We start from the raw sequence: 26,864 nt of genomic DNA on the forward strand, positions 1-26,864 counted from the left end.
ACTAATCAACATCTAAATTTTATTCATTTTGAAGATCTTGTGATAATTGATGAAAAGAGTTTGTTTCTGGAATTTCAATCAACGGAGAAGATGTATCTTCTTCTTGCAAAGAACTAATATAACAATCTTGATGAAATTGTTGACAAAAACTCGAAGAAATAACAGATGAAGAAGCTGAAGCAGAAGCTGAAGCAAAAGAACATGGCATAATTTGAACATCGTCACTTTCAAGCTCAATTTCTTCAATGCGTGATCCTTTTCAATTCGCTTGAGAACTTTTGTACGAATCACTGAGATCTTTTCCTTGATGTGCTAAAGGAAGAAAATTGAATTGAACCATGTTTAAACATTTCAAAACGTCCTTTCGAGTAATATCTTCCAACGATTTATTCAGATGCTCAATTTTTTTTTCACCATTTTTATCAAAGAAGGGATTTTCAGTCGAGCTTTCCACATTCCAAACACATATTCGATAGGATTCAGTTCGCAACTATTTGGTGCAGTGTATAAGATACCATAGTTCTTAGAAGTTATCAGATTAATCACTGCCTCTGTCTTATGCAGCCCCACGTTATCCATCACTAATAAGAATGATTCCCTTCCATGAGATTGAAGTTTCTCCATTAACGATAATAGGAATACTCTAAAACTTTGGTCATTTACGCTTCCTTCTACAAACGTGACATGCTCAATTCCAGAAAGTTCACTTATCGCTGTAATTGCTGTGACAGTTTCTATTTTCGCTTTCTCTCTGTACTGTATACACCGTTTTCCAACTGGTGAGCGACCTTCAGTTCTTAATTCCAATGTGTTAAATCCAGTCTCGTCAATGTAAACGAACGTTCTTCCTTCCATTTGATGCTGTATGTATTTTCTCACATATTCTTTTCTTAGATTTAATGTTTTCTCATCAGCTCTTGCATTTTCGTATTTTCGCAATCTTTTTTCAGAGAAAACAGGGCATCGATGATCAATCATTTTATCCGATTTCAAATGGCGACCAATTGTTGACACAGAAGGTTTTGATTTACATAAGCCACCCACTGAATCTGCTAGTTCTTTGGAAGTCACAGTTGGATTTCTCAGGATTATTTCTGCCATTTTATTTGATGCCTCTTTAGTAATCTTTTCGTAAACCTTTCCTCCTCGTGGCTTTGGTGGCTTTTCTTCCCGTGCGATTACTGAAGCTGTGGATATGCTAATGTTGTATTTCTTTGATAGATCTTCCAGAGTTTTTCCATCCTTGTAATCTTTTTTCAATAATTCTCTCATGTCATTTGGAAGTTGAACAGATTGCTTTCTTTTCTTCTTTTCTTCGTTAATTTCGATCTTCTTTTTAGGGCGCCCTAGCTTCTTTTTTTCCATAATTGTCTCGCATTGCAGGAACGGGAACTGGTCAGTCTGTTCGGAATTAGGAACATGGATGTCGGCAGGAGGAATTTCTTTTGTTTTTTCTTCAATTATTTTTTCCAACTCTTCAGATGCTCTTTTCAATTTTGAGTTTATCCTTTCCGATGAATGATGTAAAGACGATTTTTCTACCATTTCTTGCAATTCTTGAACACGTTTTTTTGTTTTTGTAAATTCTGTATTCATTCGTTCGTAATGTTTATCCCAATTTTTAATATTTTTAAAAATTTTAATATGATTTTGTGGGATTTACTCCCCATGTCACCCACCAGTTTCTTATGAGAGTTAAATGGAGGAGAAGCCCCCCCATTTCCCCCCCATAAGAAACAGGTTTCATATTAAAATACAATAAACATAAAGATCAATTTAGACTAATATACAGAAAAAACAATTATCAGCCAAAATTGTGGGAATACTTAAATGAATCTTCAAAAAATGGAAAAAAAAATCACAAGTCTTGAGTTATTTTATGATTTTAAATAATTCAAACAAATTTTTGCACTAAAATTCTTGCTTTTAACAAAAAGAAAAATTTGATCAACAATATTTTCATTTCAAATAAAAGAAAATATTGCAGAATTCAAACCTTTTGTTTCGTGTCAAATTGAACATATCGTTTGGAATTCATTTCGATCCATATTTTCGAAATTTTCATTATTTTGCTTTTCACTTCAAAATTCTGGATTCTTAACATACCTTGCAAAACTTTCCCTCCTAATTAATTATAAAATCAACAAATAAAAATAATTAGAAAACGAATAAATCAATTGATAACAAAGTGTATTCAAAGAAAAAATTATAATTTCTTATTTATTTGCATTCGAAAAATTATAACTAAACATTTAAATGTGAGTTAAGAAGGCCAAAATACCAACCAGTTCCACGCAAATCTGTTATTGAACAATTTTCCACTCTGTTATCTTGGAACGTCCAAACAGAATTTGATTGCGGATACCATGATGTGACTGCTCCTCCATAAGCAGCTGAACAGCTCGAGAAATTGGAATTTGCGATATTGACATTTAATAAATTTTGAGCGAACAACGCTCCACCATGATCATTGGTTGAACAATTGTTGAATGAACACGATATGATTGCAAGATTAGCATTTGTTCAATCCACATAAAGCGCTCCTCCTCGATCTGGCCCACCATTTGAATCATTCCATTCGCACCATTCAAAAAGATAGCTATTCAGGTTGAATGAGAACATTCTTTCAAGTTTTAATTTATGAGTTTCGGATCCGTTATATCTTACAACATCATTTGGAGAAGAACGTGTTTGGTGGAGAAAAGAAGCGTTGAAGGCAGAAAGAGAAGTGGATTGGCTGTTGATGTTGGGGAGGATAGTTCCATCGATGGCGTTGTGTGTGTGGAGGAAGAGGGATGAGTGGATGGAGAGGGAGGAGTGAAGAGAGAAGGAGGGAATTGAATTAGTGTTGACGTTGGCGGAAGTGGAAGTGGAAGAAGAGGTGGTTGAGGTGAATGGGTTGAGTGAGCGTGAAGGAAGAGATGGAAGAGATCGAGGGGATTGGGGAGAGGAGATGTTGGAGAAGAGGATGTTTGAGAGATGGAGAAGGAGGTGGAGACTGGTGAGTGGGCATCTGGGAGAAAGAATATTTGGGTGGGGGAAGACAAGAAGCAACTCTACGGCAGAAGATGAGCAAAATGAAGAAGGAAAGGAAGATGGAGATGGTGATGTTATAAGTGCCGGAGCGGACGAAAAGCGAGCAGAAGGCGCTGGTCAAGAAGGAAATTGAGAAGCGGTATGCAGCATTTTCATTAAAAACAGAGGAACAGAAGAAAATGAAGGTGAAGTGTGAAGAGTTAGCGCATTGGCTTGTTGAGCAGGTGAAGGAGATGAAGGAGCAGGTGGAGATGGTGAAATTTAAGCATGTGCAGGGAAGGTGGATCAGATAAAAATGTTGTGAGGAGGAGGATGATGAAAAGGCAAAAGAAAGAGTGCGATCGTGATGTTTGAGATTCCGCAATCCCCGCATTATGATCCGAAGAGAGAGAGAGCGGGAAGAGTCGGAGTGGCCTGAGAAATCGCTGTGTTGAACGGGGACAGTGATGCCTGGTGCATGTGCGGCAGTTCCACCAGCAGTGTAGATGGTGATGGAGCGGCTGATGAGAACTATCTCTGAGTAGCTGATGCAGGTGGTGAATGAAACAGCGCATATGTTTCAGATGATGCTCCAGTTGCAATCGTCTGAACCGATTCAGCAGAGTAATCAGCTGCTGGAAACAGGGCCTAAATCTTCGATAACGTGATCTTTTTCGATTATCCAGAGGATATACGGAGATAAGATCTCTGAAGACATAAGCTGAGGATGTCGAGGGCGGGCTGGTGTGGTGCTTCCAATGTGAGGGTTTGGAGATTTTGTGTTTATATGGCTGTGGGAGAAGCACTCTACGTAAAAAAAGAGCGAGGCAACGCGGTAGGATGAGATCTTCGGAGTGGAGCTGTTCCGGAAGTACTTTCAGAAGATGCAGCCATTTGATGAGTTTGCGCTGGAGAATTTTTCTGGAGATGAGCTGTCATTTTTTATGTTATTCAACACAGTGCTTGAAGGAGATTCGAAGAAGAAAACCATGTTGTTTTTTGGGGGATTTTGATGGGCTGCATTCGGAGAAAGGTGAAGAAGAGTCATCTGTGTTTGTTGCGTTTTTGCCGAACCTTCATCGGGCAGAAGCTGCAAAGATGAAAGATGAGTGGAGGAACCCTATAATGACAAATGTTTAAATGATGAATCTTCTTCTTCGTATTTATCTTCGTCATCTGGTGTGACTTGTTGTGTCATCACGAACGATGATATGGAGTCTATTTGGTATGTGCCATCTGCGAAAACTGCCTGTGCTGTTGCTGCGGATCTTCCAGTTAGCTTGCTGATTATTTGGATTCTGTTTGTCGTCATTTTCATGGGTGCTGAATGTGTTCCAGCACAAATACTTCTTCATGCGCTGCCTGAAGATGCCAAATGTGTGAGAAGCTGCCAACTTCAGATTTCCTCAATTCTTACCACAGAACAGCTCAGTTGTGAAGACGGTTTGTCGGAGCTGGATGATCAGGTGCAGGTGCTTTCGGTGGTGTCAGCGGGGGCAGGGCTGGATCGAAGCGATGATGCTGGTGCAGCTGGTGGGGCGGGAGCTGGAGAGGGAACGAGGTGGAAGAGGCAATCTGCTTTGCTGTGCTGCTGGGGAACGGGCAGCGTGTGCAGCTGCTTCACAAGGAGATGGTGTGGCAGAGGGAGGGATTGAGGGAGGAGTCAATGTATTGTCATGCTTCATCATCAGCATCTCCTTCTTCAGCACAGTACAAACAAGTTCTGAATTGCAAAGAATTGGCAATCGACAATATGCTGCTGTTCTTTGCGTGTGCGTCGGGTGTGATCGATCCTTCCATTTCTCCTCCTTCATTTTCATTGGAGTTGTCATTTCCATTGCAATCGTTTTCTTTTCCTTATTCTTCTTCTTCTTCTTCCTTTTCTTTCTTTTTTCCTTTCTCTTGACTTATCTTCAAGCATCCCTCAAATTTCTATTTTCATTTTTCATTTTTTCTTCCTTTTCATTCAAATTTTCTCTTTCATTCAAATTTCTTTTAAATATCTTCTTTTTCTTCTCGATCATTTGCCAAATTTCTTCTTCTGCCACATCATCAACTTTTGTTTCCCTCTTTTTGCTTTTAACAAGATTCGTCCTATATGTCTTCCAAAGCCTTCAAAAATTTTTTATCTTCTTTTCCATTCATTTCATTTATATTTCACGCCCCCTCACTCCTCCAAGCGCCCCTTCAATTGCTGTTTTCTGACTTCTTTAATGCATTTAACATCCTTTCTTTCCATATTCTATAGGCATATATTCGCAGTAAATATACCTGCGAAACAATCTAATTTCAACAAAAATAATAATTAATGAAAAAGAACATTGAAAAAAGAGGCAAACCTATGACTGTTATGATAATCATTCTTTTCAAATTTTCCTCTCCTCCTCCAAATATTTCTCCATTCTACCAACAAAACCCATCCGCCACATCTTCGCTTCATCTCTGCTCCCAAAAAATCGTTTTTTTACAATCCTCTGTTCTGCTTCCACTCAAATAACCTCCACAAACTCCATTCTATAAAAAAACTGATAAAGAAGAAGATTCCATCTGAAGAATCCCTTCCCATCTCTTTTCGCTGTATTGCCTTCTTCTTCTCTCCATTTCCCCCCAAAACAACAACAATACCACCACGCCAAATATCACAGTCCCTGTCTCCCCATCTCCCATTCCCCTTCTTCCAACCAATAAAAATATAAATACCTCCATCCTTTTTCTGTCTCTTTCCATTGCAAGACACCTCCCATAGTCAACCCCTCATCTTCCTCTGTCTCCACACCTCCAATGCAAAGCGCCAGCGCTGATGTTCCTTCTTCCCGTCTTCCTCCACCCCCACCTCCATCCCTTGCCCTGCAAATGAGAGGCGCGACCAAACTGTCCTTTCAATAAAAAATTAAAAAAAGAAAAAGAAAAAATATTTTCTTTTTTTTTCTTCAATCCCACTTTTCCTTCTTATCAAACACTCACTCACAAATACTCTCCCTCTTGCTCCGCCTCATATGAACCCTCTTCTCTCTCCCTGCATTTGAAAAAAAATATCATCCCTTTTCCCTATCTCTCCATTTCCTTTCCCCCTTATATCCTCTCCTCCAATAAATATATTCCATTCACTCCACCCATCTTCTGTCCTTCTTGTTTTCCCCTCTTATCCCACCTCCTCCACATCAAATTCCATTTCTCAAATAATAAACACTGCCTCAACTCCTTCCCAATAGCAAAAATCTCAAAAATAACCCTTCCCAACCTCATCCTTATCCATCTCCCACACATCCATTATGCCTCTTAAACCTCCCAAAAACACCTCTTTTCCACAAAAAATATCCTTTAATCGTTCCATTCCCCTTCAAAACCCTGCTTCCTCCAAAAACTCAACTCCATCACTCCACACCACAAATCCATCCTTTTGTTATCGCATTGTCTTTGTATGCCCATTCATCCACGACACATCGAGTTGTGCTCCTTTTCTTTTGTGGCTCAAATTAGTTATGGAAAATGATCAAGAAATGCCAAATGCTCAGAAACTGTCAACGGGGTCAGATTCCGAAGCTAAAACAAAGACAGGTTGACCAAGTGAATTAATTACAGTGAAAGGGTTGGGTGTTACAAAACGATATCTGCTTGATGGAAGATGAAATTGTTCATTTTGATTGATAGAATGCCGTGAAGCAACAATATTTTCGATGGAAATGCAGAATTTTTACTGTATGTATTTTATATTGTTCTATATGTTGTGAAGGTGTTATCATCCGTATCCTTTCCAAAGTCGTGATTCAGACAATTTATTTAAAATGGACGATTTATTCTTTGCAGAACAGAACTGCAATGAAACGAGACAAATATTTTCTTACAAATATATTGGAGCCTGAATGTATTTTGTTACGAATATTTATGGAAGTTATTTTGGACTCAACATGCGCAATGGATATAAATACGATGAATATGAATTTTGCGAGAACGAAGAGCTTCTGGATGTGGAAAACTTGCGGACATAAGAGATTTTATTTTAACTTACGACGACGATGAAAAACTCTATCCGAAGAAAAATATGAAATAGATATTTTTGAAGAAATAAATGATGAGAGAAAAAAATGAAGAAAAACGAGGAAAAAGGCTGAACAAGAAGTTTGAAGACAAACAAAAATGAAACTGCACTTTTGTCGAAGTAAGAACTTAGAAGAATTGAAGTTAATAGCTGTGCTTTTGTAGGACATCATTAAAACCTTTTTTTTTTTTAAATTGGAATTTTTTAATCTCTTTTTTTAAAGAAATTCTTCAACAAAAATATCTGAAATTGTAATGAATATCGTTAATTGTGATTTTTTCCCAATTGTTTATCAAAAAACAATAGTGAAAAAGGTTTTATTTGAATAATCTTTAAAAATCACAAAAAAATATCTTTTATTAGTCTTTTCAACTAATTTTAATAAAAAAACAGTAGAGCATTTTTCGATAAAATGTTTTGAAAAACTTCAAAAGAATGCATAATATATTTTTTCACAAAAAAAATCTGGCTCCCTGAGTAAATGCAAAATTCCCCTAAATTTTCAAAATTTCCATAGACAATTTCAAAATAATTGGGTTATTTCAAAATAACCCAATAATTTAGAAAAAAATTCTGCATTTCACGATTCATCTAATAATCATGGAATATTTTTTTGATCTGTGGTGATTTTTCTAAAAATTTTCATCCGTATAAAAATTTTTCTTTAATTGAAGAAAAATGTTTATATCGTTTTTTCAACATAATCAATATTTCCTTTATTTTCATAATGATGTCAACTCAAAACTGAAAAATAAACAATTTTTATTAATTTTTAAAATTTTTGCATAAACGTTCAAAAGTTCAAATCACATAAAGTGATATTCAATAATTCAACAATTTTGAAAAATAAATATAACTTCTATATGAATCTTGATAATAAACATTGTATTAAAAGAAAAATTCAACTGTATTTCTATTTGGTTTTATTCATTTTTTCTGTATCTTAAGATTTCCTAATAATAATTTCGACTTCGTTTGAAAGTTTTTCGATTTCGTTTGAAAGTTTTTCGATTTCGTTTGAAAGTTTTTCGATTTCGATTGAAAGTTTTTCAACTTCGTTTGAAAGTTTTTCGACTTTGAATGAAAACTTTCGATTTCGTTTGAAACTTTTTCGACTTTGAATGAAAATTTTCGACTTCGAATGAAAGTTTTTCGACTTCGAATGAAAACTTTCGATTTCGTTTGAAACTTTTTCGACTTTGAATGAAAATTTTCGACTTTGAATGAAAGTTTTTCGACTTCGAATGAAAACTTTCGATTTCGTTTGAAACTTTTTCGACTTCGAATGAAAATTTTCGACTTTGAATGAAAGTTTTTCGACTTCGAATGAAAATTTTCGACTTCGAATGAAAGTTTTTCGACTTCGAATGAAAACTTTCGATTTCGTTTGAAAGTTTTTCGACTTTGGTTGAAAGTATTTCGACTTTGAATAATTTTTGGTGTATCTCATCAATTCAAACTCATTTGATATTCAAAACTTTTAAAATATCTTCATTTGTGCTCAGAAAAAATAATTTTTTAGAATTAAGGAGAAACTCAAAATCCTGGCATAGGTGCATCTGTGCTTCTTTTGCAATTTGCTCTGTTTGGAATAAACTTTATGATGAAATAATAGATAAAAATAATTTAAAACTTTTGGGTGGACGAATTTTTTGAAATTGTTTTTTCTTGTTGAAAAAAATCAATTTTGAAAAATCACCCATAAATATTACAATTTTTAATCAAAATAAATATATAAGGATAATTACCTATATATAAATACATGCAATGATTTTAATTGTTATATTAACCTTTTGTATCAATAAATTTCTGAGAAATAAAACATTTCAAAAAATTAAAATTTAAATGAATAATTTTTGATCAATCCCACAAATAAATTATAAATTTCTAAAGATTTAGGATTAGCTTTTTTTGTGATGTGTGGGGTGAACACTTTCCAATATACCACAATTTGAATATATAAACATTATATTATCGTATGCACTGATTGTTATTTAAAATATTCTTCTACTATTAACAAATTTTGATTGTTAGAATATGAAGCTGATAATTATGCAACATGAAACTTCATGAGTCTTCCATTGGAGAAATCTATTAAAGAATTTTTGTTCATTCGATAAAATTTATATCATATTATATTATGTTTTGTTTTAATGAAAATTATTCATTTGTATTTCAGTTAATTTAAATTTTTCAATTCAATGAATGAAAGAATCACTGAAAAAAAGCAGAATGAATCGAAAAAGGAAATATATCGTTGAAACCCTTATCGAAACACCCTTCGAAGACGTGCGCAGGTGAAAATAATTGATTGATGAGAAGTCGAAATAAAGATAGTGAAATGGAAATAGAAAAAAAATTACAAAGAAGAAGAAGAATTTGAATGAGGAAAAGAATATAATAGGCGCAGGTGACTGAAAAGATGATATCATTAAGGAAACAATAATTTCAAAAATCGATGAATTTGATTATTTGAGGTCAAAGGTGAGAAAAAATTAGAAAGACTGAGAACAAAAAGGAAAAGAAGAGAAACAGGAAAATAAGTGTTGACTGGTGTGTATATTGAGTTTCGATGTGGAAGATGAAAAAGTTAACAAAATGGAGCATTATAGTTTTTGTTATTGTTATTTCTTCAATTCCTTTGACTGTTTTTTCAAATATTCAACATTTCAGAAGAATATTATTAAAAATTATATTTGGGTAGTTAGTTAAAAATTGATATACATTTTTTTGCAACTCATTATTCATGAGAGCAATGTATTGGAATTATTAAAAATTTTTGACTTCATATTTTTAAATATTTATAATTCCTTTGAAACGCTCTTCATTGAAAAAGAATGATACAAGAATCCTCGATGATTGTCACTTGAAAATGAGCAGTCATGCACTTTATTCTATCTCCCTCACTTCCACATCCATCGATCACAAGCGCTTTCAGAAATGAACAAGAATCTTCGATTGTGCCTCCATCCATCAATTTCACTTTTTTTCTCCTTCTGTTCCATTTCTGTCAATGCTATCATTTTTTTCTTTTCATCGATTGGCACAAGAAGATTTCATCTCCACTATCCCGATTCATCATATCCACACACTTCCCACTTCCCACTCTCCCATTCAACACCCCTCCATTCCTATTCCCTCTCTGAATTGATTTGAATGTGCAGTTCCAGATTTTCGCATTAATCCCTTCTCCAATCTCAATCTCATTTCCATTCTCAAAACGAGTTCATTCATCGTTGTGTTCTTTATCTCAACATCCCCTCCATTTCTCAGCTAAAAAATAGGCTTCTTCCCTCATTTTCTCTTGTCACATTCTTCACAATCACCTCATCAATCAATCCTCCAACCCCTGCTCCATCAAAAGTCACTATCACTGATTTGGTTATTGCAAAATCTCCAAATTCACAATTTGCCAACTCCACTTTCCCTCCTTTCCCACAAATCAATCCCACTCCAATCTCTTGTGATTTTGCTCCAAATGAACATTCCTCAAATTTCAATGTGCTTGCACCGCACAAAAATACATACTCCTTTCTTGATTCGGCAAATGTTGATATCGATAATGCCAATGACGAAAACGATATTATTTGTTCGCTCTTTATCAAAAATTCATTTTCTCCTCCTTCGACAATTCCAATCTTTGCCTTTTCAATATCTCCACCAATGTTCATTTGTTGAGTGTTGAGTATCATTTCATCAATAAAAAAACTTCCATCAACAAGTTTCAGTGTTGCTGGTGATGTGCCAAACACATTTGTTCCTGCATATGTCAATGTGGAGCATGCAAAGTCAGAATATCCGCACTTATGATAGTTCATCCCTCCATTTCCCCCATTCACAAACCCAACACTCGGCTTCTCTCGTAGATCAAACTGAAATTGACATTTATTGATCAAAGATGTAATGTTGTAACATTCAATGAAAATATCATTCCCCACTCTTGCTGTATAAGCACTAAACTTCATCCACATAAATGTGAAATCCTATTTTCCTCTTTCCTTTATTGGCAAATACGCTCCTCCTTTCCCATTGAAGCAGCTGCAATGACTGATTTTTCTGTTAATCAACCAATTGATCCAGATTCCACCAATATGAAGAATATTGTTCCTCCATTTTCATTTGAAATCATACTGTCTGCAACATTCCGAAATGAAAATATAACAAATATTTGACATAATTTGAATAAAGTTAAAATATTCTCCAATATTTAAAAAAATAATTATTTTTTTAACGATTTTCCGAATGAACAAAAATTCTTTAATAGATTTCTCCAATGGAAGACTCATGAAGTTTCATGTTGCATAATTATCAGCTTCATATTCTAACAATCAAAATTTGTTAATAGTAGAAGAATATTTTAAATAACAATCAGTGCATACGATAATATAATGTTTATATATTCAAATTGTGGTATATTGGAAAGTGTTCACCCCACACATCACAAAAAAAGCTAATCCTAAATCTTTAGAAATTTATAATTTATTTGTGGGATTGATCAAAAATTATTCATTTAAATTTTAATTTTTTGAAATGTTTTATTTCTCAGAAATTTATTGATACAAAAGGTTAATATAACAATTAAAATCATTGCATGTATTTATATATAGGTAATTATCCTTATATATTTATTTTGATTAAAAATTGTAATATTTATGGGTGATTTTTCAAAATTGATTTTTTTCAACAAGAAAAAACAATTTCAAAAAATTCGTCCACCCAAAAGTTTTAAATTATTTTTATCTATTATTTCATCATAAAGTTTATTCCAAACAGAGCAAATTGCAAAAGAAGCACAGATGTACCTATGCCCGCACTTTATGAATTGATTGCAGCCCATCCAACCACTTCCGTTTGGCAGGATATCTAGAGTTTGTGATTGCGGCGGCTTCATTTCGTCATGAAGGCTCTTGCTTTACCATAGAATCACAGAAGAAAGTGTAAATCCATCAACAGCCACAGCAGCAACTAGAGTTGAATTCGCCATTTTGGTGGTTCTTTGCGAAATCCTGGATTTTCGTTTTAAGGATGAACCACGCTCTGCTTTGAATTAATATGGACTCTCAGTGATTACTCATCCATGTTGAATATTAGTTCTTTGTCGTATTCATTTTTTTCATGTGGACCGTCCAGCAATGAATACCAGGGCTGCAGAATACTTTGGCACGACACCGCAATGCGATTAACATCAACATTTTTAGGCGAACTTTTCTTCAGCTCATGATTGCGCTTCACAAATTGGTAAGTGGTTCCCATTGAAATGTTAATGTGTAGTGCGTCTTCGTCATATGTATCATTAATCACATTTTCTATCTGATATATTTGTCAGGATTATTAATTATTAAAGAACAACGAACCAGTTCGCGAACTTTCCGTTCAGGCAAACAGCTTCCAGATCTTGATTCAATGATAATTTCATCCAGTACAATTTGTTCTTTGTTTCTTATCACAAATTGCGGTCTTCCAACTTTTGAAACCAGCCTTTTGCTTCTCAGTGCCCGAACAGCGTTTTTGATCCTTTTGTGTGAGAATTCCATGGAGTTTATTGCGTCTGTGATCCTGACAACTCCATCCACCACAATGCGCGCCATCCGTTACAGCCGATTGTCAATCCTTCTGAAATCGAAAGATTTCATAGCAGCACGTAATTTCCTTTGTCCAGCAATTCTCTTTTGTTCCACAGCAATTTTCATTTTTTCTATTATGGTTTTGATCTTAAGTCCAATTCATTCATTTATTAATTTTCATTTTCAATTTTCATTGAAATACAGTCCAAACCGGATATAATCACATCGGTTTTTGCATAACTTTTTGTGACTGTGTCCGATTGTGATTATTAGCGATGTGACTTTACACAGAAAAAATACGAATATTTATTAATTCAATTATTAATTTTGGGTAAATTTTTAATTTTTAAAAATTCTTCAGAAAAACAAATTATTCACTTGCGAAACGAATTTTTATCATAAATACTCATTATTTTGAATTATTTGAGCACATTTTTGAAAAAGCGAAAAATTGATATTTTTGATTAAAAAATCGATTTTTCAATGAAAAAATCACCAATAATAATAAAAAAATGTGATTATATGTTTTCATCACTGTAATTATATGCGATGAAAAATGAATGAAAAACTATCAAAAAAAATCGGTGCATCGAAAAATGTGATTATATACGAATGTGATTATATACGACGTGATTATTTCCGGTTTTGACTGTATATATGGGTGATTATTTTTGAAATCATATATTTTATCGGGGTGTTGATTTTTCAAAGATTGAAAATTTTTCGAAAGAAAATTATTTTTTCAAAAGAGAAAAAGCATAATGATTGTTATTAAAAACAAATGGTTATTCCGAATCAAATATAAAAATGAATTCAAGAAACCTTTTCACGTTTCAATTTTTTTTTATTGATATTCAAGAAATATTTTCGAACCGAAATTTTTGCATAAAAATATGATATCAAAATAATCACCAAATTATATAATGCATATGTGTAGAATCACATTACCGTGCAGAAAGTGAATTTTAAGTTTTTGTCATACAACTCTTTCTAATGAAGAAAACGGAATAACTGTTGATCATGGCATCTGACCGATCATTCCCAATATTAATTCAGAGAATTGCGAAATTTTGTTTTTTTATGCAGATCATGAAATGAAAAAGTTGAAATAGGAAAAATTGAATTGTTTGAATTTCTGTGTTTTGAATACTTTAGGGTTAGAAGCAAATATGCAATCTTCATTCATTAATTTTAAGATCTTTGAAATTTTACTTTTGTCATGTTAAAAATGTGAAAATAAAAATGATATTTTTGGATTTATATGAAAACACAATGATAGACGTTTGGAGCGCTTTTATAAGGGTATAAGTTTGTGCCTAAAAAGCAAATTAAAATTTTTTTGGTTTCTGTAGCGATGCTGTTTTCCTATAACCTTTGAAAGCTGCATTCTCCGCTGTTATTAATTTATATGAGAACATGTGATGAATGAGTTTCTTCAAAATCTTTAACAGTTTCAACAGTTATAAAGAGATATTTGAAAAATAAATGGTCAAATAAGATTATTTTTAAATAAGTTATGGGGTTGATCTGTGAGATGCTATGATCGAAGGTCATGCTGATTGATTATCATCTTTCTTTGCGGAATTGTGACTTTTCCGCGTTTATCTTTATTAATTAAAAAATGAATATTCAAACCGAATTTTCACGTTAATAACTACATGGGACAAATTTTTATTTTTGTTTGAAAAAACAAAGATTTGTTTCAATCATCCTTTGAAAGCAAATCGTGAATAATCAAAGGTTTATGGTTTCTTTAGGGAACTTAAATAAATATATAAATTCACTTTATTGAAATACAGTGTATTTTCGAACCAACTTTTATCAACATTCTTTGTTGTTGAAAAAATACTTAAAAAATCCTTTTTCACACTTTCAAATGTCTTTTCTAAAAATTAAACATTATATTTCTTAAATACAAAAGTGAACTTTTTGAATCAATGAATTTTTCTAAACTTATTTTATTGCTTTTGAGATTGTTTTGTTGAATGAAAAGGCTCTTTCCAGTTGTTTTGCTTCATTACAATAATATTTAAATCTCTTAATAAGAGTGAAAAAAACCAATATTTGATAAGATGGTGTTTCATATTGCACATCTTGCATTTTTTTTGTTCATTGTTGCACAATGAATGAATTCTTTGTGACGTAACTTGATGAATATAATGGGTTCATTTTTTTAAAAAATACGTTTGAGGTTGCAAAACGATATACAGATATCGCATTAAATACAGTCAAAACCGGATGTAATCACATCGAATATAATCACATTCGTTTATAGTCACATTTTTCCATGCACCGACATTTTTAGCTCATTTTTCATTCATTTTCCATCGAATATAATCACAGGGATGAAAATATATAATCACATTTTTTATTATTATGCGTGCTTTTTTCAATGAAAAATCGACTTTTTGATCAAAAATATGGGTGATTATTTTTGAAATCATATCTTTTTTCGGGGTGTTGATTTTTCAAAGATTGAAAGTTTTTCGAAAGAAATTTTTGTTTCAAAATAAAAATAACATGATAATTGTTTTTTAAAATACAATTGTTTCAGTTAAATGAACGATTAAAAATGTTTTGAATAAGTCTTTTCACTCTTCTATGTTTTTTAATTGTTATTCATCAAATATATTTGCACCGAAATTTTTGTTAGAAAAAATATGATTTCAAAAATAATCACCCATATCAATTTTTGTTTTTACAAAAATGTGCTCAAATAAGTCAAAATAATGAGTATTTATGATCAAAATTGTTCAAGCAAGTGAAAAAAGTGTATTTGTGTTGAATTTCCAAAAATAAAAAAATCGACCCAAAACTAATTATCTCAAAAATCAATTTTTATTTTCTTCTGTTTAAAGTTGCATCGCTTATAATCACAATCGGATATTGTCACAAAAAGTCGTGCAAAAACCGATGTGATTATATCCGGTTTTGACTGTATTGGACATCGCTTAAAATACCGGACATCATCGATTTCTCTGTAACTGCAAGAGGAATTATTTTTGACAATTTTCCTCAAAATATATCTCATCAATACAAACTCAACTGAAAAACGAGACTTTCAAAATAGCTTCTTTATGCTTAGGTAAAATTATCGATTGAAATCTCGGAATAATAGGATTTTGGCATAGGTACATCTGTGCTTCTTTTGCAATTTGCTCTGTTTGGAATAAACTTTATGATGAAATAATAGATAAAAATAATTTAAAACTTTTGGGTGGACGAATTTTTTGAAATTGTTTTTTCTTGTTGAAAAAAATCAATTTTGAAAAATCACCCATAAATATTACAATTTTTAATCAAAATAAATATATAAGGATAATTACCTATATATAAATACATGCAATGATTTTAATTGTTATATTAACCTTTTGTATCAATAAATTTCTGAGAAATAAAACATTTCAAAAAATTAAAATTTAAATGAATAATTTTTGATCAATCCCACAAATAAATTATAAATTTCTAAAGATTTAGGATTAGCTTTTTTTGTGATGTGTGGGGTGAACACTTTCCAATATACCACAATTTGAATATATAAACATTATATTATCGTATGCACTGATTGTTATTTAAAATATTCTTCTACTATTAACAAATTTTGATTGTTAGAATATGAAGCTGATAATTATGCAACATGAAACTTCATGAGTCTTCCATTGGAGAAATCTATTAAAGAATTTTTGTTCATTCGGAAAATCGTTAAAAAAATAATTATTTTTTTAAATATTGGAGAATATTTTAACTTTATTCAAATTATGTCAAATATTTGTTATATTTTCATTTCGGAATGTTGCAGACAGTATGATTTCAAATGAAAATGGAGGAACAATATTCTTCATATTGGTGGAATCTGGATCAATTGGTTGATTAACAGAAAAATCAGTCATTGCAGCTGCTTCAATGGGAAAGGAGGAGCGTATTTGCCAATAAAGGAAAGAGGAAAATAGGATTTCACATTTATGTGGATGAAGTTTAGTGCTTATACAGCAAGAGTGGGGAATGATATTTTCATTGAATGTTACAACATTACATCTTTGATCAATAAATGTCAATTTCAGTTTGATCTACGAGAGAAGCCGAGTGTTGGGTTTGTGAATGGGGGAAATGGAGGGATGAACTATCATAAGTGCGGATATTCTGACTTTGCATGCTCCACATTGACATATGCAGGAACAAATGTGTTTGGCACATCACCAGCAACACTGAAACTTGTTGATGGAAGTTTTTTATTGATGAAATGATACTCAACACTCAACAAATGAACATTGGTGGAGATATTGAAAAGGCAAAGATTGGAATTGTCGAAGGAGGAGAAAATGAATTTTTGATAAAGAGCGAACAAATAATATCGTTTTCGTCATTGGCATTATCGATATCAACATTTGCCGAATCAAGAAAGGAGTATGTATTTTTGTGCGGTGCAAGCACATTGAAATTTGAGGAATGTTCATTTGGAGCAAAATCACAAGAGATTGGAGTGGGATTGATTTGTGGGAAAGGAGGGAAAGTGGAGTTGGCAAATTGTGAATTTGGAGATTTTGCAATAACCAAATCAGTGATAGTGACTTTTGATGGAGCAGGGGTTGGAGGATTGATTGATGAGGTGATTGTGAAGAATGTGACAAGAGAAAATGAGGGAAGAAGCCTATTTTTTAGCTGAGAAATGGAGGGGATGTTGAGATAAAGAACACAACGATGAATGAACTCGTTTTGAGAATGGAAATGAGATTGAGATTGGAGAAGGGATTAATGCGAAAATCTGGAACTGCACATTCAAATCAATTCAGAGAGGGAATAGGAATGGAGGGGTGTTGAATGGGAGAGTGGGAAGTGGGAAGTGTGTGGATATGATGAATCGGGATAGTGGAGATGAAATCTTCTTGTGCCAATCGATGAAAAGAAAAAATGATAGCATTGACAGAAATGGAACAGAAGGAGAAAAAAAGTGAAATTGATGGATGGAGGCACAATCGAAGATTCTTGTTCATTTCTGAAAGCGCTTGTGATCGATGGATGTGGAAGTGAGGGAGATAGAATAAAGTGCATGACTGCTCATTTTCAAGTGACAATCATCGAGGATTCTTGTATCATTCTTTTTCAATGAAGAGCGTTTCAAAGGAATTATAAATATTTAAAAATATGAAGTCAAAAATTTTTAATAATTCCAATACATTGCTCTCATGAATAATGAGTTGCAAAAAAATGTATATCAATTTTTAACTAACTACCCAAATATAATTTTTAATAATATTCTTCTGAAATGTTGAATATTTGAAAAAACAGTCAAAGGAATTGAAGAAATAACAATAACAAAAACTATAATGCTCCATTTTGTTAACTTTTTCATCTTCCACATCGAAACTCAATATACACACCAGTCAACACTTATTTTCCTGTTTCTCTTCTTTTCCTTTTTGTTCTCAGTCTTTCTAATTTTTTCTCACCTTTGACCTCAAATAATCAAATTCATCGATTTTTGAAATTATTGTTTCCTTAATGATATCATCTTTTCAGTCACCTGCGCCTATTATATTCTTTTCCTCATTCAAATTCTTCTTCTTCTTTGTAATTTTTTTTCTATTTCCATTTCACTATCTTTATTTCGACTTCTCATCAATCAATTATTTTCACCTGCGCACGTCTTCGAAGGGTGTTTCGATAAGGGTTTCAACGATATATTTCCTTTTTCGATTCATTCTGCTTTTTTTTCAGTGATTCTTTCATTCATTGAATTGAAAAATTTAAATTAACTGAAATACAAATGAATAATTTTCATTAAAACAAAACATAATATAATATGATATAAATTTTATCGAATGAACAAAAATTCTTTAATAGATTTCTCCAATGGAAGACTCATGAAGTTTCATGTTGCATAATTATCAGCTTCATATTCTAACAATCAAAATTTGTTAATAGTAGAAGAATATTTTAAATAACAATCAGTGCATACGATAATATAATGTTTATATATTCAAATTGTGGTATATTGGAAAGTGTTCACCCCACACATCACAAAAAAAGCTAATCCTAAATCTTTAGAAATTTATAATTTATTTGTGGGATTGATCAAAAATTATTCATTTAAATTTTAATTTTTTGAAATGTTTTATTTCTCAGAAATTTATTGATACAAAAGGTTAATATAACAATTAAAATCATTGCATGTATTTATATATAGGTAATTATCCTTATATATTTATTTTGATTAAAAATTGTAATATTTATGGGTGATTTTTCAAAATTGATTTTTTTCAACAAGAAAAAACAATTTCAAAAAATTCGTCCACCCAAAAGTTTTAAATTATTTTTATCTATTATTTCATCATAAAGTTTATTCCAAACAGAGCAAATTGCAAAAGAAGCACAGATGCACCTATGCCAAAGTGCGCACTTCCAACACTCCTTCAAGGAATTATCGATAACAGAAAGCGCATGTCACTGGAAAACTTTCGCTGCTTGCTTCTCATTGATTCACACATTTCTCGCGCAGATCCGACAATTTGGAGAAAAGTTCGAAAAGAAAATATCGACATCATCACCTTCATTCCTCACAGCACACATATCGCCCAGCCTCTTGACAGAGGAGTCTTCGCTGTTCTCAAAAAAGAACTGCAAACAAAATATGAACCTCCATCTTCATCGACATCTTCATCATAAAGAATAGCTTTTATAAATGTTCTACTTCAAGCAATTCATACCTCCCTCTCATCTGCTGTCAAAAAAAGCCTTCACAACAAGTGGAGTTCTTCATGACGAATCTGGACCGATTCTTTTGAAGCTTCCAGAAACATCGGAATATCAACCTTCATCACATTCAAAAAGATTCGACTTCTATAGCAAGTTAATAACTGATGAGAAGCTACTGAATGATTGGAGTAATTATTTTGGAATTGAAGAAGAAGAAAAAGCTGAAAAAGAAGAAAAAGTTGATGATGAAAAGAATTCTTCAGAAGAAATTAAAAAAGCATGGCAAAAGACGATAATGAGCTTTAATCTTTAAATGAAACGAAAAAAATAAAGAGAAAATTTGGTGAAAGAAGATAATCGTGAAAATGAAAACGAAGTTTTCAATTTGATTGAAAGATAAGAGAAAAAAAGAAAAGTTATACATAAATTTAATTCGTCATTAACCTTTTTTCAATTTTAATTTTATTATTTTTCATAACAAAAAAATTTCCCAATGAAAAAAAAGGGTCACAACAAAATAACTGACCCTATTATTTTTATTTTGAAAAAAAAATATAATCCCTCATTAATGTGCTTTATCAGATTTCGCTGTTTTCATTCATGTGACATGATTTAATTCTCAAACTATCTGATAATCTTTCATCCCAGACATCGAACAAACAAATAAATACTTTGATATTTTGGAAAATAACATGGAACGACAAAAAGGAAAAAACATATAAGAAGAGATATGAAACAACAAGAAAAGAAAACAGTCTTTGAAATAGTCACGCGTGAATACTCCCATGAAATTCAAGCGATTTCATGGAGTATTCATTTCTATTTGAGATGAACAAAAAGAAAATTAAATATAGACACAATATTTCCAATTCAAGAACACAAAAACAGATAATGCACATACACACAATATAAGACATGCAAATGAGACACTTTTTGTGAAGCTGTTTAAGAGAAGCGGAAGCATCGAAAGGAAAAGAGAAATAAATGTATCTTTGATGAAATAAATTACACATTAACCATAACATGAAGCAGCCATGCACAAAATCACTTTTTCTTTCAGGAAGTTCTGTTGAGCAATAAATACAAAACAAACCAAAAGGAACAAGCACAACCTTTATTTTGGAAGCGTTTCAGACACTCTTTTCAATTCGTCAAACATGAATCCAACAAACAAAGAAGCCAACCAAATAAGAATCAAAGAGACTCATCGAGTTCATTCAGAAAACGGATCACTTCATCAAGTGAAGGCCTGCCACCCGGTTCGTCTGCCCACATCTTCTCCATCACCTCAACCAGCTCTTCTCCTTCAATCCCTTCAGTCAAGGGCCGAACGCCATCCCTCATCATCTCCTGCGCTTCCTCCGCATTGCATTCACTTAAAGGTACTTCCCCTGTTGTCATTTCATGGAGAATCAGCCCAAGTGTGAAAATAACTGCCTTTTCAATTTCCTCATCTTCATTTCCCGCTTCAGGTGCCTTCCATCGCTTCATTTCTTCCTTTTGCTTTTCATCCTCCAGTTCTTCTGCCAATACGAATATTTCGTTATTTCCTTCCTCAACAAAGATTGAATATGGGCATAATTGTTTCCCAATCATTTCCACCCTTTCGTCTCCAATTGAAATCAAATGCTCAAACAGCTCTGCAACTGCCAAAACCACCACCTTCCCATCAACAACATCCATCGCTCTTGTTCCCAATGTGAAATTACCTTGAATTGAATGAATTGTCGAGTACAATGTTTTTATGTTCCTTTTCTCCTTCTCTCGAAATGGCTTTTTCGCTGATATCACATTGAGTGAATGAGAGTGTGGCATTCCAGAAACACAAACATCCTCAAATCTTGGTGAGGGAAATTCATAAACTGACATCTCATTTTCATTCAATGTTTCATCATTCGTTGTCGATGGCGATTCTGTCTCATCCTCCTCATCGTTGTCAATCAGCAAAGGAATTTGGCTCGTCATCCCTTCCAGCAACGTTGATGGCATCCCATCCATCTCAAAGCTTTCTCTGCTCTTTTCTTTTCTCCTCTCAGGCTTATTTTTCATTGCCCCCTCTTTCAACCCTATTTCCTCGATTTTCTCAATCATTTCACTCATCTTCTTTCGCAGCAGCACAACAACCATAACAAATACAAAAATAAATATCAAAAACAACACAGCAATTATAACAATAACAATCGCACTCCATTCATTGTTTCTCCCTCCTTTATTGATATTTCCATCTCCTTCATCAACAGTACCACCTCCTTTCGATTCTGATACACTCTTGTTTATCACCACAATTCCATTGGATGAAGATGATTTGTTTTTTCCAAACAGAATGAATATGCTCACTTCTGTTTTATTCTCCATCACTTTCAACAGTTCAGACGAAATCGTTGAATGCACCTCGTTCTCTGATATGAAGCCATCATCTTCAATGATGTTTGTGTGTGAATGTTCAATATCTCCATTTTTCATGCTTATCTTCACCCACAAATCGCATGGCAGAAGCAGCTTCCCATAAATTATTAGCTCCATTTCTCCGGTTGCTTCTTTTCCTTTCACACTCTCCAGAACTGGAAAGAAAAACGGCGATGCTCTTTCTGATGCAATTCCACCAAGAGCGCATCCATCATTCAAAATCCAAAGAGAAGAATTATCTTTGACCCCATCTCCACCTTTCAAGCTCGAAATGGTCAGCGATGCAGAATCTGAGCAAATGATGTTTCGACGAAGAGAAGGATATTTTCCATTGAATGGATTGTTATTCAGAAACTCTCCTTTCTCAATTTTCACATTGCCTGAGGACAAAGATAACCCACCTTGTGGAGCATTCGAAATTATCACATCCTTCATCACCAATGAAGAATTCGCTGAATGGACAAGCGATCCATTCCATTTGCATATTCCTTCAAATGCATTGCTGCTCTCACTTTCGCTTTCTTTCATAAGCACTCCTTCAATCTCACATATGTGCATCGAAACATCTTTCATATCACACACCTCAGCAACACTTCCTTTTTTAGATAAGGAAATGCAATCTGAGCAAGAACAGTTTGAAAACTCTAAATGAGCAGAAATTGAAGATGCCCAGAGAACAGAAGCTCCTTCCGAATACCTCGAACAGTTGTTGAATGAGGAGCTTCCAATCGAAACACTTCCCGAAGTTGAACCATTTATTGAAATAACACAACCACCAGATAACTTTATTCCATCTGCATATACTCCATTAAATACAATATTTCTACAGCTGCCAATCTCAAACACATTTGTTGTTGATTCAATCTGTTCTAATTTCATATTTGTGATATTCATCTCATCTCCATTTAGCAGAAACGAAGGCTTCTTGAACGAGAGGAACGATATCGTGCAGTTGTCAACATGAAGAATTCCATTTTCGATGTTCAATAATGTTGAATTGAGAACAACAGATTCAATGTTTTCTGATTGGCCAACAGAAGAAAAATCAACAAATGATAAAGAAAGCTGGCCATTTGTTTCATGGATAATAGAACTGCTTGAATAAGAAAATGGCTGGCCAAAGTTGAATTTCAATCTCTCAACCCGAACAATCCCTGTTGTTGTGATGACGTTTCCCTCATCGCAAGAAATTGTTGAGTTCATATATACCAGAGCAAACAATGGAGATTCAAGTGAGCGAACGATAACATTCTGCACACTGCATTCCTCATTGATGACCGTCTCCTCTGATACTAACAGCTGTGAATAACGTGACGGAATAATGTGATTCACTCCGACATTCAACGATTCACAAGGCATGCTGAACTCTCCACAAGACTTGAAACCAGAGTGATTTTCAGAAACAGCTGACACAAATATCGTCTCGCTTTGGTATTTCATAACTCTCAGCAGAAGATCTTCTTCTCCAACAAATGAATCTGTTGTGCAGCCCCATATCGCCAGCTCCTTCACAAATGGCAATCCGAAGTCCAACATGAATTGCTCTTCAACTATTTGTGCTTCGATTGAGTTGCATTTCACGTACACATCTCTCCCTCTGAATGCAGAGTTGTCTTTGAATGTGATATTGGATAATACAAAGTTCAGAGGCTGTTCAACTGTCGAGGTGCATTCCAGAAACAGCCACCCGCCTCTTCCTGTGCTTGAGCAGAAGCACTCAGAAATCGTGCAAAATGAGCAATCAAGACTTCCTCCTTCATTCAACGCATAAAACATCCCTCCTCCCTTTTCGCATTTCAACCCTCCGCATCTCTTCATCGTTGTGTTTCTTATCAGTATTTTCAAAGACATATCATTGTCATTTCTAATGATGGGAATATCGTTAGTTGTGTTTTGTGTGACTTCTTCGAAAATACTCCATTCAATAACAACATCTTGTTCAACTTCATTTTTCTCTCTCCCTGAACTCTTTGATATCCTCAATCCGCTTGCTCCTTCCAGCACAACATTCTTCATTGTCAAGTTCTTGATGTTCAAAATTGTTGTTGACAAAACAGAAATAATATCCTTTGAAAAGCAAAGTGATTGAATTGCCACAAATTCCAACACAACTGTGCCTTCACCTGCATCGATCAACCCAAAGTTAATCATTTCTTCTTCTCTGCTTTCCTCATTTTCGCTGAATGAACAATCTTTCAGAGTCAATAGTCCTTCACTTGATCCAATATGCAACAAAACATTGACTCCACTTGCGAATGACGATGGAACAACAAAGTTTATCAGTTCGAAATTGGTAATACGCTGAATCTTCATTGCTGCTCCTTCGGCTCCTTCAAGTGATGAGTGACATTCCAAAGAGCACATGTCTTTATTATTTGAGCTTATTGAAATTCCACTGAGATCAACACTTTTTTGGAGAACTCCTTTTCCAATGATGTTAATATTCTTTTCATTTCCCTCAGTCAATCGATCCAATGAATAATCAATTGACAGGCAAGGACAATCCGAAAACCCACAGGCACCCATGTCTTTTCCATCATCTCTGATAAATATCTCTGAGCCAATTGCTCTCCAGAAATACACCAGTGGAATAGCATTCTCTGTATCATTCCCATCAAACCCTCTCATGGAATTGAATGAAATATCATCCAGATTCTCAGTCACAAATGGAAGTGAGTCATTTGTGATGCTCTTTGTCAAGTTCAATGCTTCAACGAAAAGATCATTTCCGTATCTCGCAATATTTGATTTTTCAGAATCGAAAACAGGTGATGAAATCACAAATGAAGAATAATCATCAATCAACTTCAGTGCCATTCCTCCTCCAAAGCCAGTCTTTTCTTCTTCTGCTGGTGCTGTGCATCCTGTGAATGTGCATGAAATAACATTCAATTGAGTATTTCCTTTCAATTGAGCATTAATGGCCCCTCCTCTGCTTTCATCAGCCAATACAGAGCATCCATCAAATTCACATTCTTCAATATTTATTTCACCATTTGAATTTTTGTCATTGTTGTTGTCAATGCTCACACACCCTCCACTTCCAGCTGCCCTTTCTATTTCTGTGAAATTGCAGTTCGTCATGTTCAACCACTGAGTGCTTATTAACTCGGCTTTTGTGATGCTTCCTGATAATGAGATCAATGGATTTCCGCTCAAAGTGATTGACGAAGCTGAGAACGAATCAATTGTCAGGATTCCTGATTCAACAGACAAGGAGAGAAATGTCAATTCTAATGATGGATTTTGAAGGGAAAGAGAACAATGAGACAAAGTCAGTTGTGAAAAAGAAGAAATAAAAGTGGAGTGTGATGAAAGAGAAGGAGGAATAGAGAAGATGAGCTTTGATAATTCTGTTTCAACATTAGTTGTTACCATCACTGAGTTTGATGTTGAACTTGCATCAGAGACTGTCCAGCCACTTTGATCATCATTTCCATGAATTTCATGCTTCTGTTCACCAAGTGCCAATTCATCGCTCATCGAAATCATTCCACTCACAACAACTTTCTTTGTTCCTGTCAACCGTGTGAGGGAGTGTTTCATTGTCAAACAAGGGAATTGGATAATTCCACAATGAGAATGATCAGATGCCTCAATGTTATTCACATAAATTTCTGAAGGGCTGGGAAGGAGATAAATGCACAGAGGAATGGCCAAACTGTTGTTTCCATTGTCATATCCTCTCACCTTGTCAGCAGTATCTGACGATGCCGTAACACACGAGATCTTTTTTGATTTTGCAGTCATTTCCAGATTTGGTGATAAGACGAAGATATCTCTTCCCCACTTGGCTGTGTTTGTTCCAAATGAGGAAGAAATCAGGAAGTCAGGATTGTCGTTCATCAATCGAAGAAGGATTCCTCCCCCCAGGCCATTCAATGCCGAGCAAAAGCACTCATCAAAGGTCCCGCTTTCAACATTCACTTCATTCACTTCTCCTGCACACAGCATCATCGATCCTCCATTTTCTGAACTTGTGCTTCCACATCCTTCAAAAGTGCAAGAATCCAGATGAATGTTTGCCTTGTCGTTGGAAAACGACATCACTGCTGATCCGCTTGTTGTTCTTTCAATTCCATCAAAAGTGCATTCTGAAAGCATCAATGAAACTTCATTTGTTGAAGAAAGCGAAAACAATGAAACAGTTGAGGCCATCCCTTTCCACTTCACATGGTCCATCTGAAACATCCCACTCTGAACATTTATCAGTTCTGTCGAAAATGCTGTTTCTGAAGATTGTCCACTTCCAGTAGATATGTTCAGTCCACTTATATGCATCTCTCCTGCTCCTGTGATCTCAAACAGCCTTGACCCACGGTTATTCAGATGAACCGAGTCATACACAAGGACAAAATCTCTAACAGTCAATGTTCCCGCTGATACAGAAAAAAGAGACAACTCAGATGCTTCAAATTCTGTTTGCATCATCGTGCTCGAATCACTTTGCCCGCATATTGTGAATGCATTGACACCACAATCCACACTTCGTGTTTCGACAATTGTTCCTGCCAGCATTTCGATGTCTTTCACAACACCTGGAATCATCTGTGTCAGACAATGGCTGACTGTGCAGCATGGATGGCTTTCGTTGATTCCACATGCAAATGCATCTCTTGCATTCTCCTGATTCTGCTTCGATCTCACATATCTGATCCTTCCTCCTTCATTCCGAAGCCATTCGCTTTTATCAACAATTGAGTCGAATCTGATGCTAACTCTATTATTTGTTTGCCTTGTTGAACAGCAACTGGAATCAATGTTATTTATTGAAGAGTTATGAAGAACAATATCATGTCCTCCTTTCAGACATATATTGTTGTGAAAAAAGCAGTAATAAAATAATATTCCATTATTACTTTCATTGATTTGTTGGCAAACTGCGCCTCCTCCGCACATGGAATAGCAATTACAAAACATGCAGTTTGAGATAATCACTTGATCAATGCAACTCCAATGCCGAATTGCTCCTCCATTTCCATTAGCTGTTCCGTTGCACCTGCAGTTATCAAAAAAAGAATTGATAATGCATTCTTTCTGTCTTTCAGTTTTTGCACTATACAGACATAAAGCCCCTCCATCATTGCCAGATGAACAATTTTGAAAGGAGCAATTATCAACCATCGGTTGCGTTTCTATTGTTTCAA

General features: G+C 34.1%; 6 protein-coding genes across 6 annotated transcripts; 2 read left to right on the forward strand and 4 right to left on the reverse strand.

Moving 5' to 3' along the window:
* Positions 1-390: 390 nt before the first annotated feature.
* On the reverse strand, positions 391-1,545 carry MONOS_6214 (putative DDE superfamily endonuclease; the record flags this gene model as incomplete). The annotated part of the gene is made up of 1 exon (XM_067876430.1): positions 391-1,545. One exon carries the CDS (start codon positions 1,543-1,545, stop codon positions 391-393), a length of 1,155 nt encoding a protein of 384 aa, XP_067728884.1.
* Positions 1,546-2,640: 1,095 nt separating this feature from the next.
* MONOS_17468 (uncharacterized protein) lies at positions 2,641-3,169 on the forward strand (the record flags this gene model as incomplete). The annotated part of the gene is made up of 2 exons (XM_067870391.1): positions 2,641-2,779; positions 2,847-3,169. 2 exons carry the CDS (start codon positions 2,641-2,643, stop codon positions 3,167-3,169), a joined length of 462 nt encoding a protein of 153 aa, XP_067728885.1.
* Positions 3,170-4,226: 1,057 nt separating this feature from the next.
* On the forward strand, positions 4,227-4,670 carry MONOS_6213 (uncharacterized protein; the record flags this gene model as incomplete). The annotated part of the gene is made up of 1 exon (XM_067876429.1): positions 4,227-4,670. One exon carries the CDS (start codon positions 4,227-4,229, stop codon positions 4,668-4,670), a length of 444 nt encoding a protein of 147 aa, XP_067728886.1.
* A 984-nt stretch (positions 4,671-5,654) lies between these two features.
* MONOS_6212 (uncharacterized protein) lies at positions 5,655-6,286 on the reverse strand (the record flags this gene model as incomplete). Its single annotated transcript, XM_067876428.1, has 2 exons — positions 5,655-5,891; positions 6,257-6,286. 2 exons carry the CDS (start codon positions 6,284-6,286, stop codon positions 5,655-5,657), a joined length of 267 nt encoding a protein of 88 aa, XP_067728887.1.
* Positions 6,287-10,323: 4,037 nt separating this feature from the next.
* MONOS_16376 (uncharacterized protein) lies at positions 10,324-11,197 on the reverse strand (the record flags this gene model as incomplete). The annotated part of the gene is made up of 2 exons (XM_067869286.1): positions 10,324-10,926; positions 11,186-11,197. 2 exons carry the CDS (start codon positions 11,195-11,197, stop codon positions 10,324-10,326), a joined length of 615 nt encoding a protein of 204 aa, XP_067728888.1.
* Positions 11,198-19,879: 8,682 nt separating this feature from the next.
* Positions 19,880-26,616, reverse strand: MONOS_12396 (uncharacterized protein; the record flags this gene model as incomplete). Its single annotated transcript, XM_067865014.1, has 2 exons — positions 19,880-26,519; positions 26,577-26,616. The coding sequence occupies 2 exons, from the start codon at positions 26,614-26,616 to the stop codon at positions 20,506-20,508; spliced, it is 6,054 nt and encodes a 2,017-aa protein (XP_067728889.1). The 3' UTR covers positions 19,880-20,505.
* Positions 26,617-26,864: the final 248 nt, after the last annotated feature.

The sequence above is a fragment of the Monocercomonoides exilis genome, assembly GCF_001643675.1.
Source record: "Monocercomonoides exilis strain PA203 chromosome Unknown scaffold18-1597598, whole genome shotgun sequence".
NCBI lineage: Eukaryota > Preaxostyla > Oxymonadida > Polymastigidae > Monocercomonoides > Monocercomonoides exilis.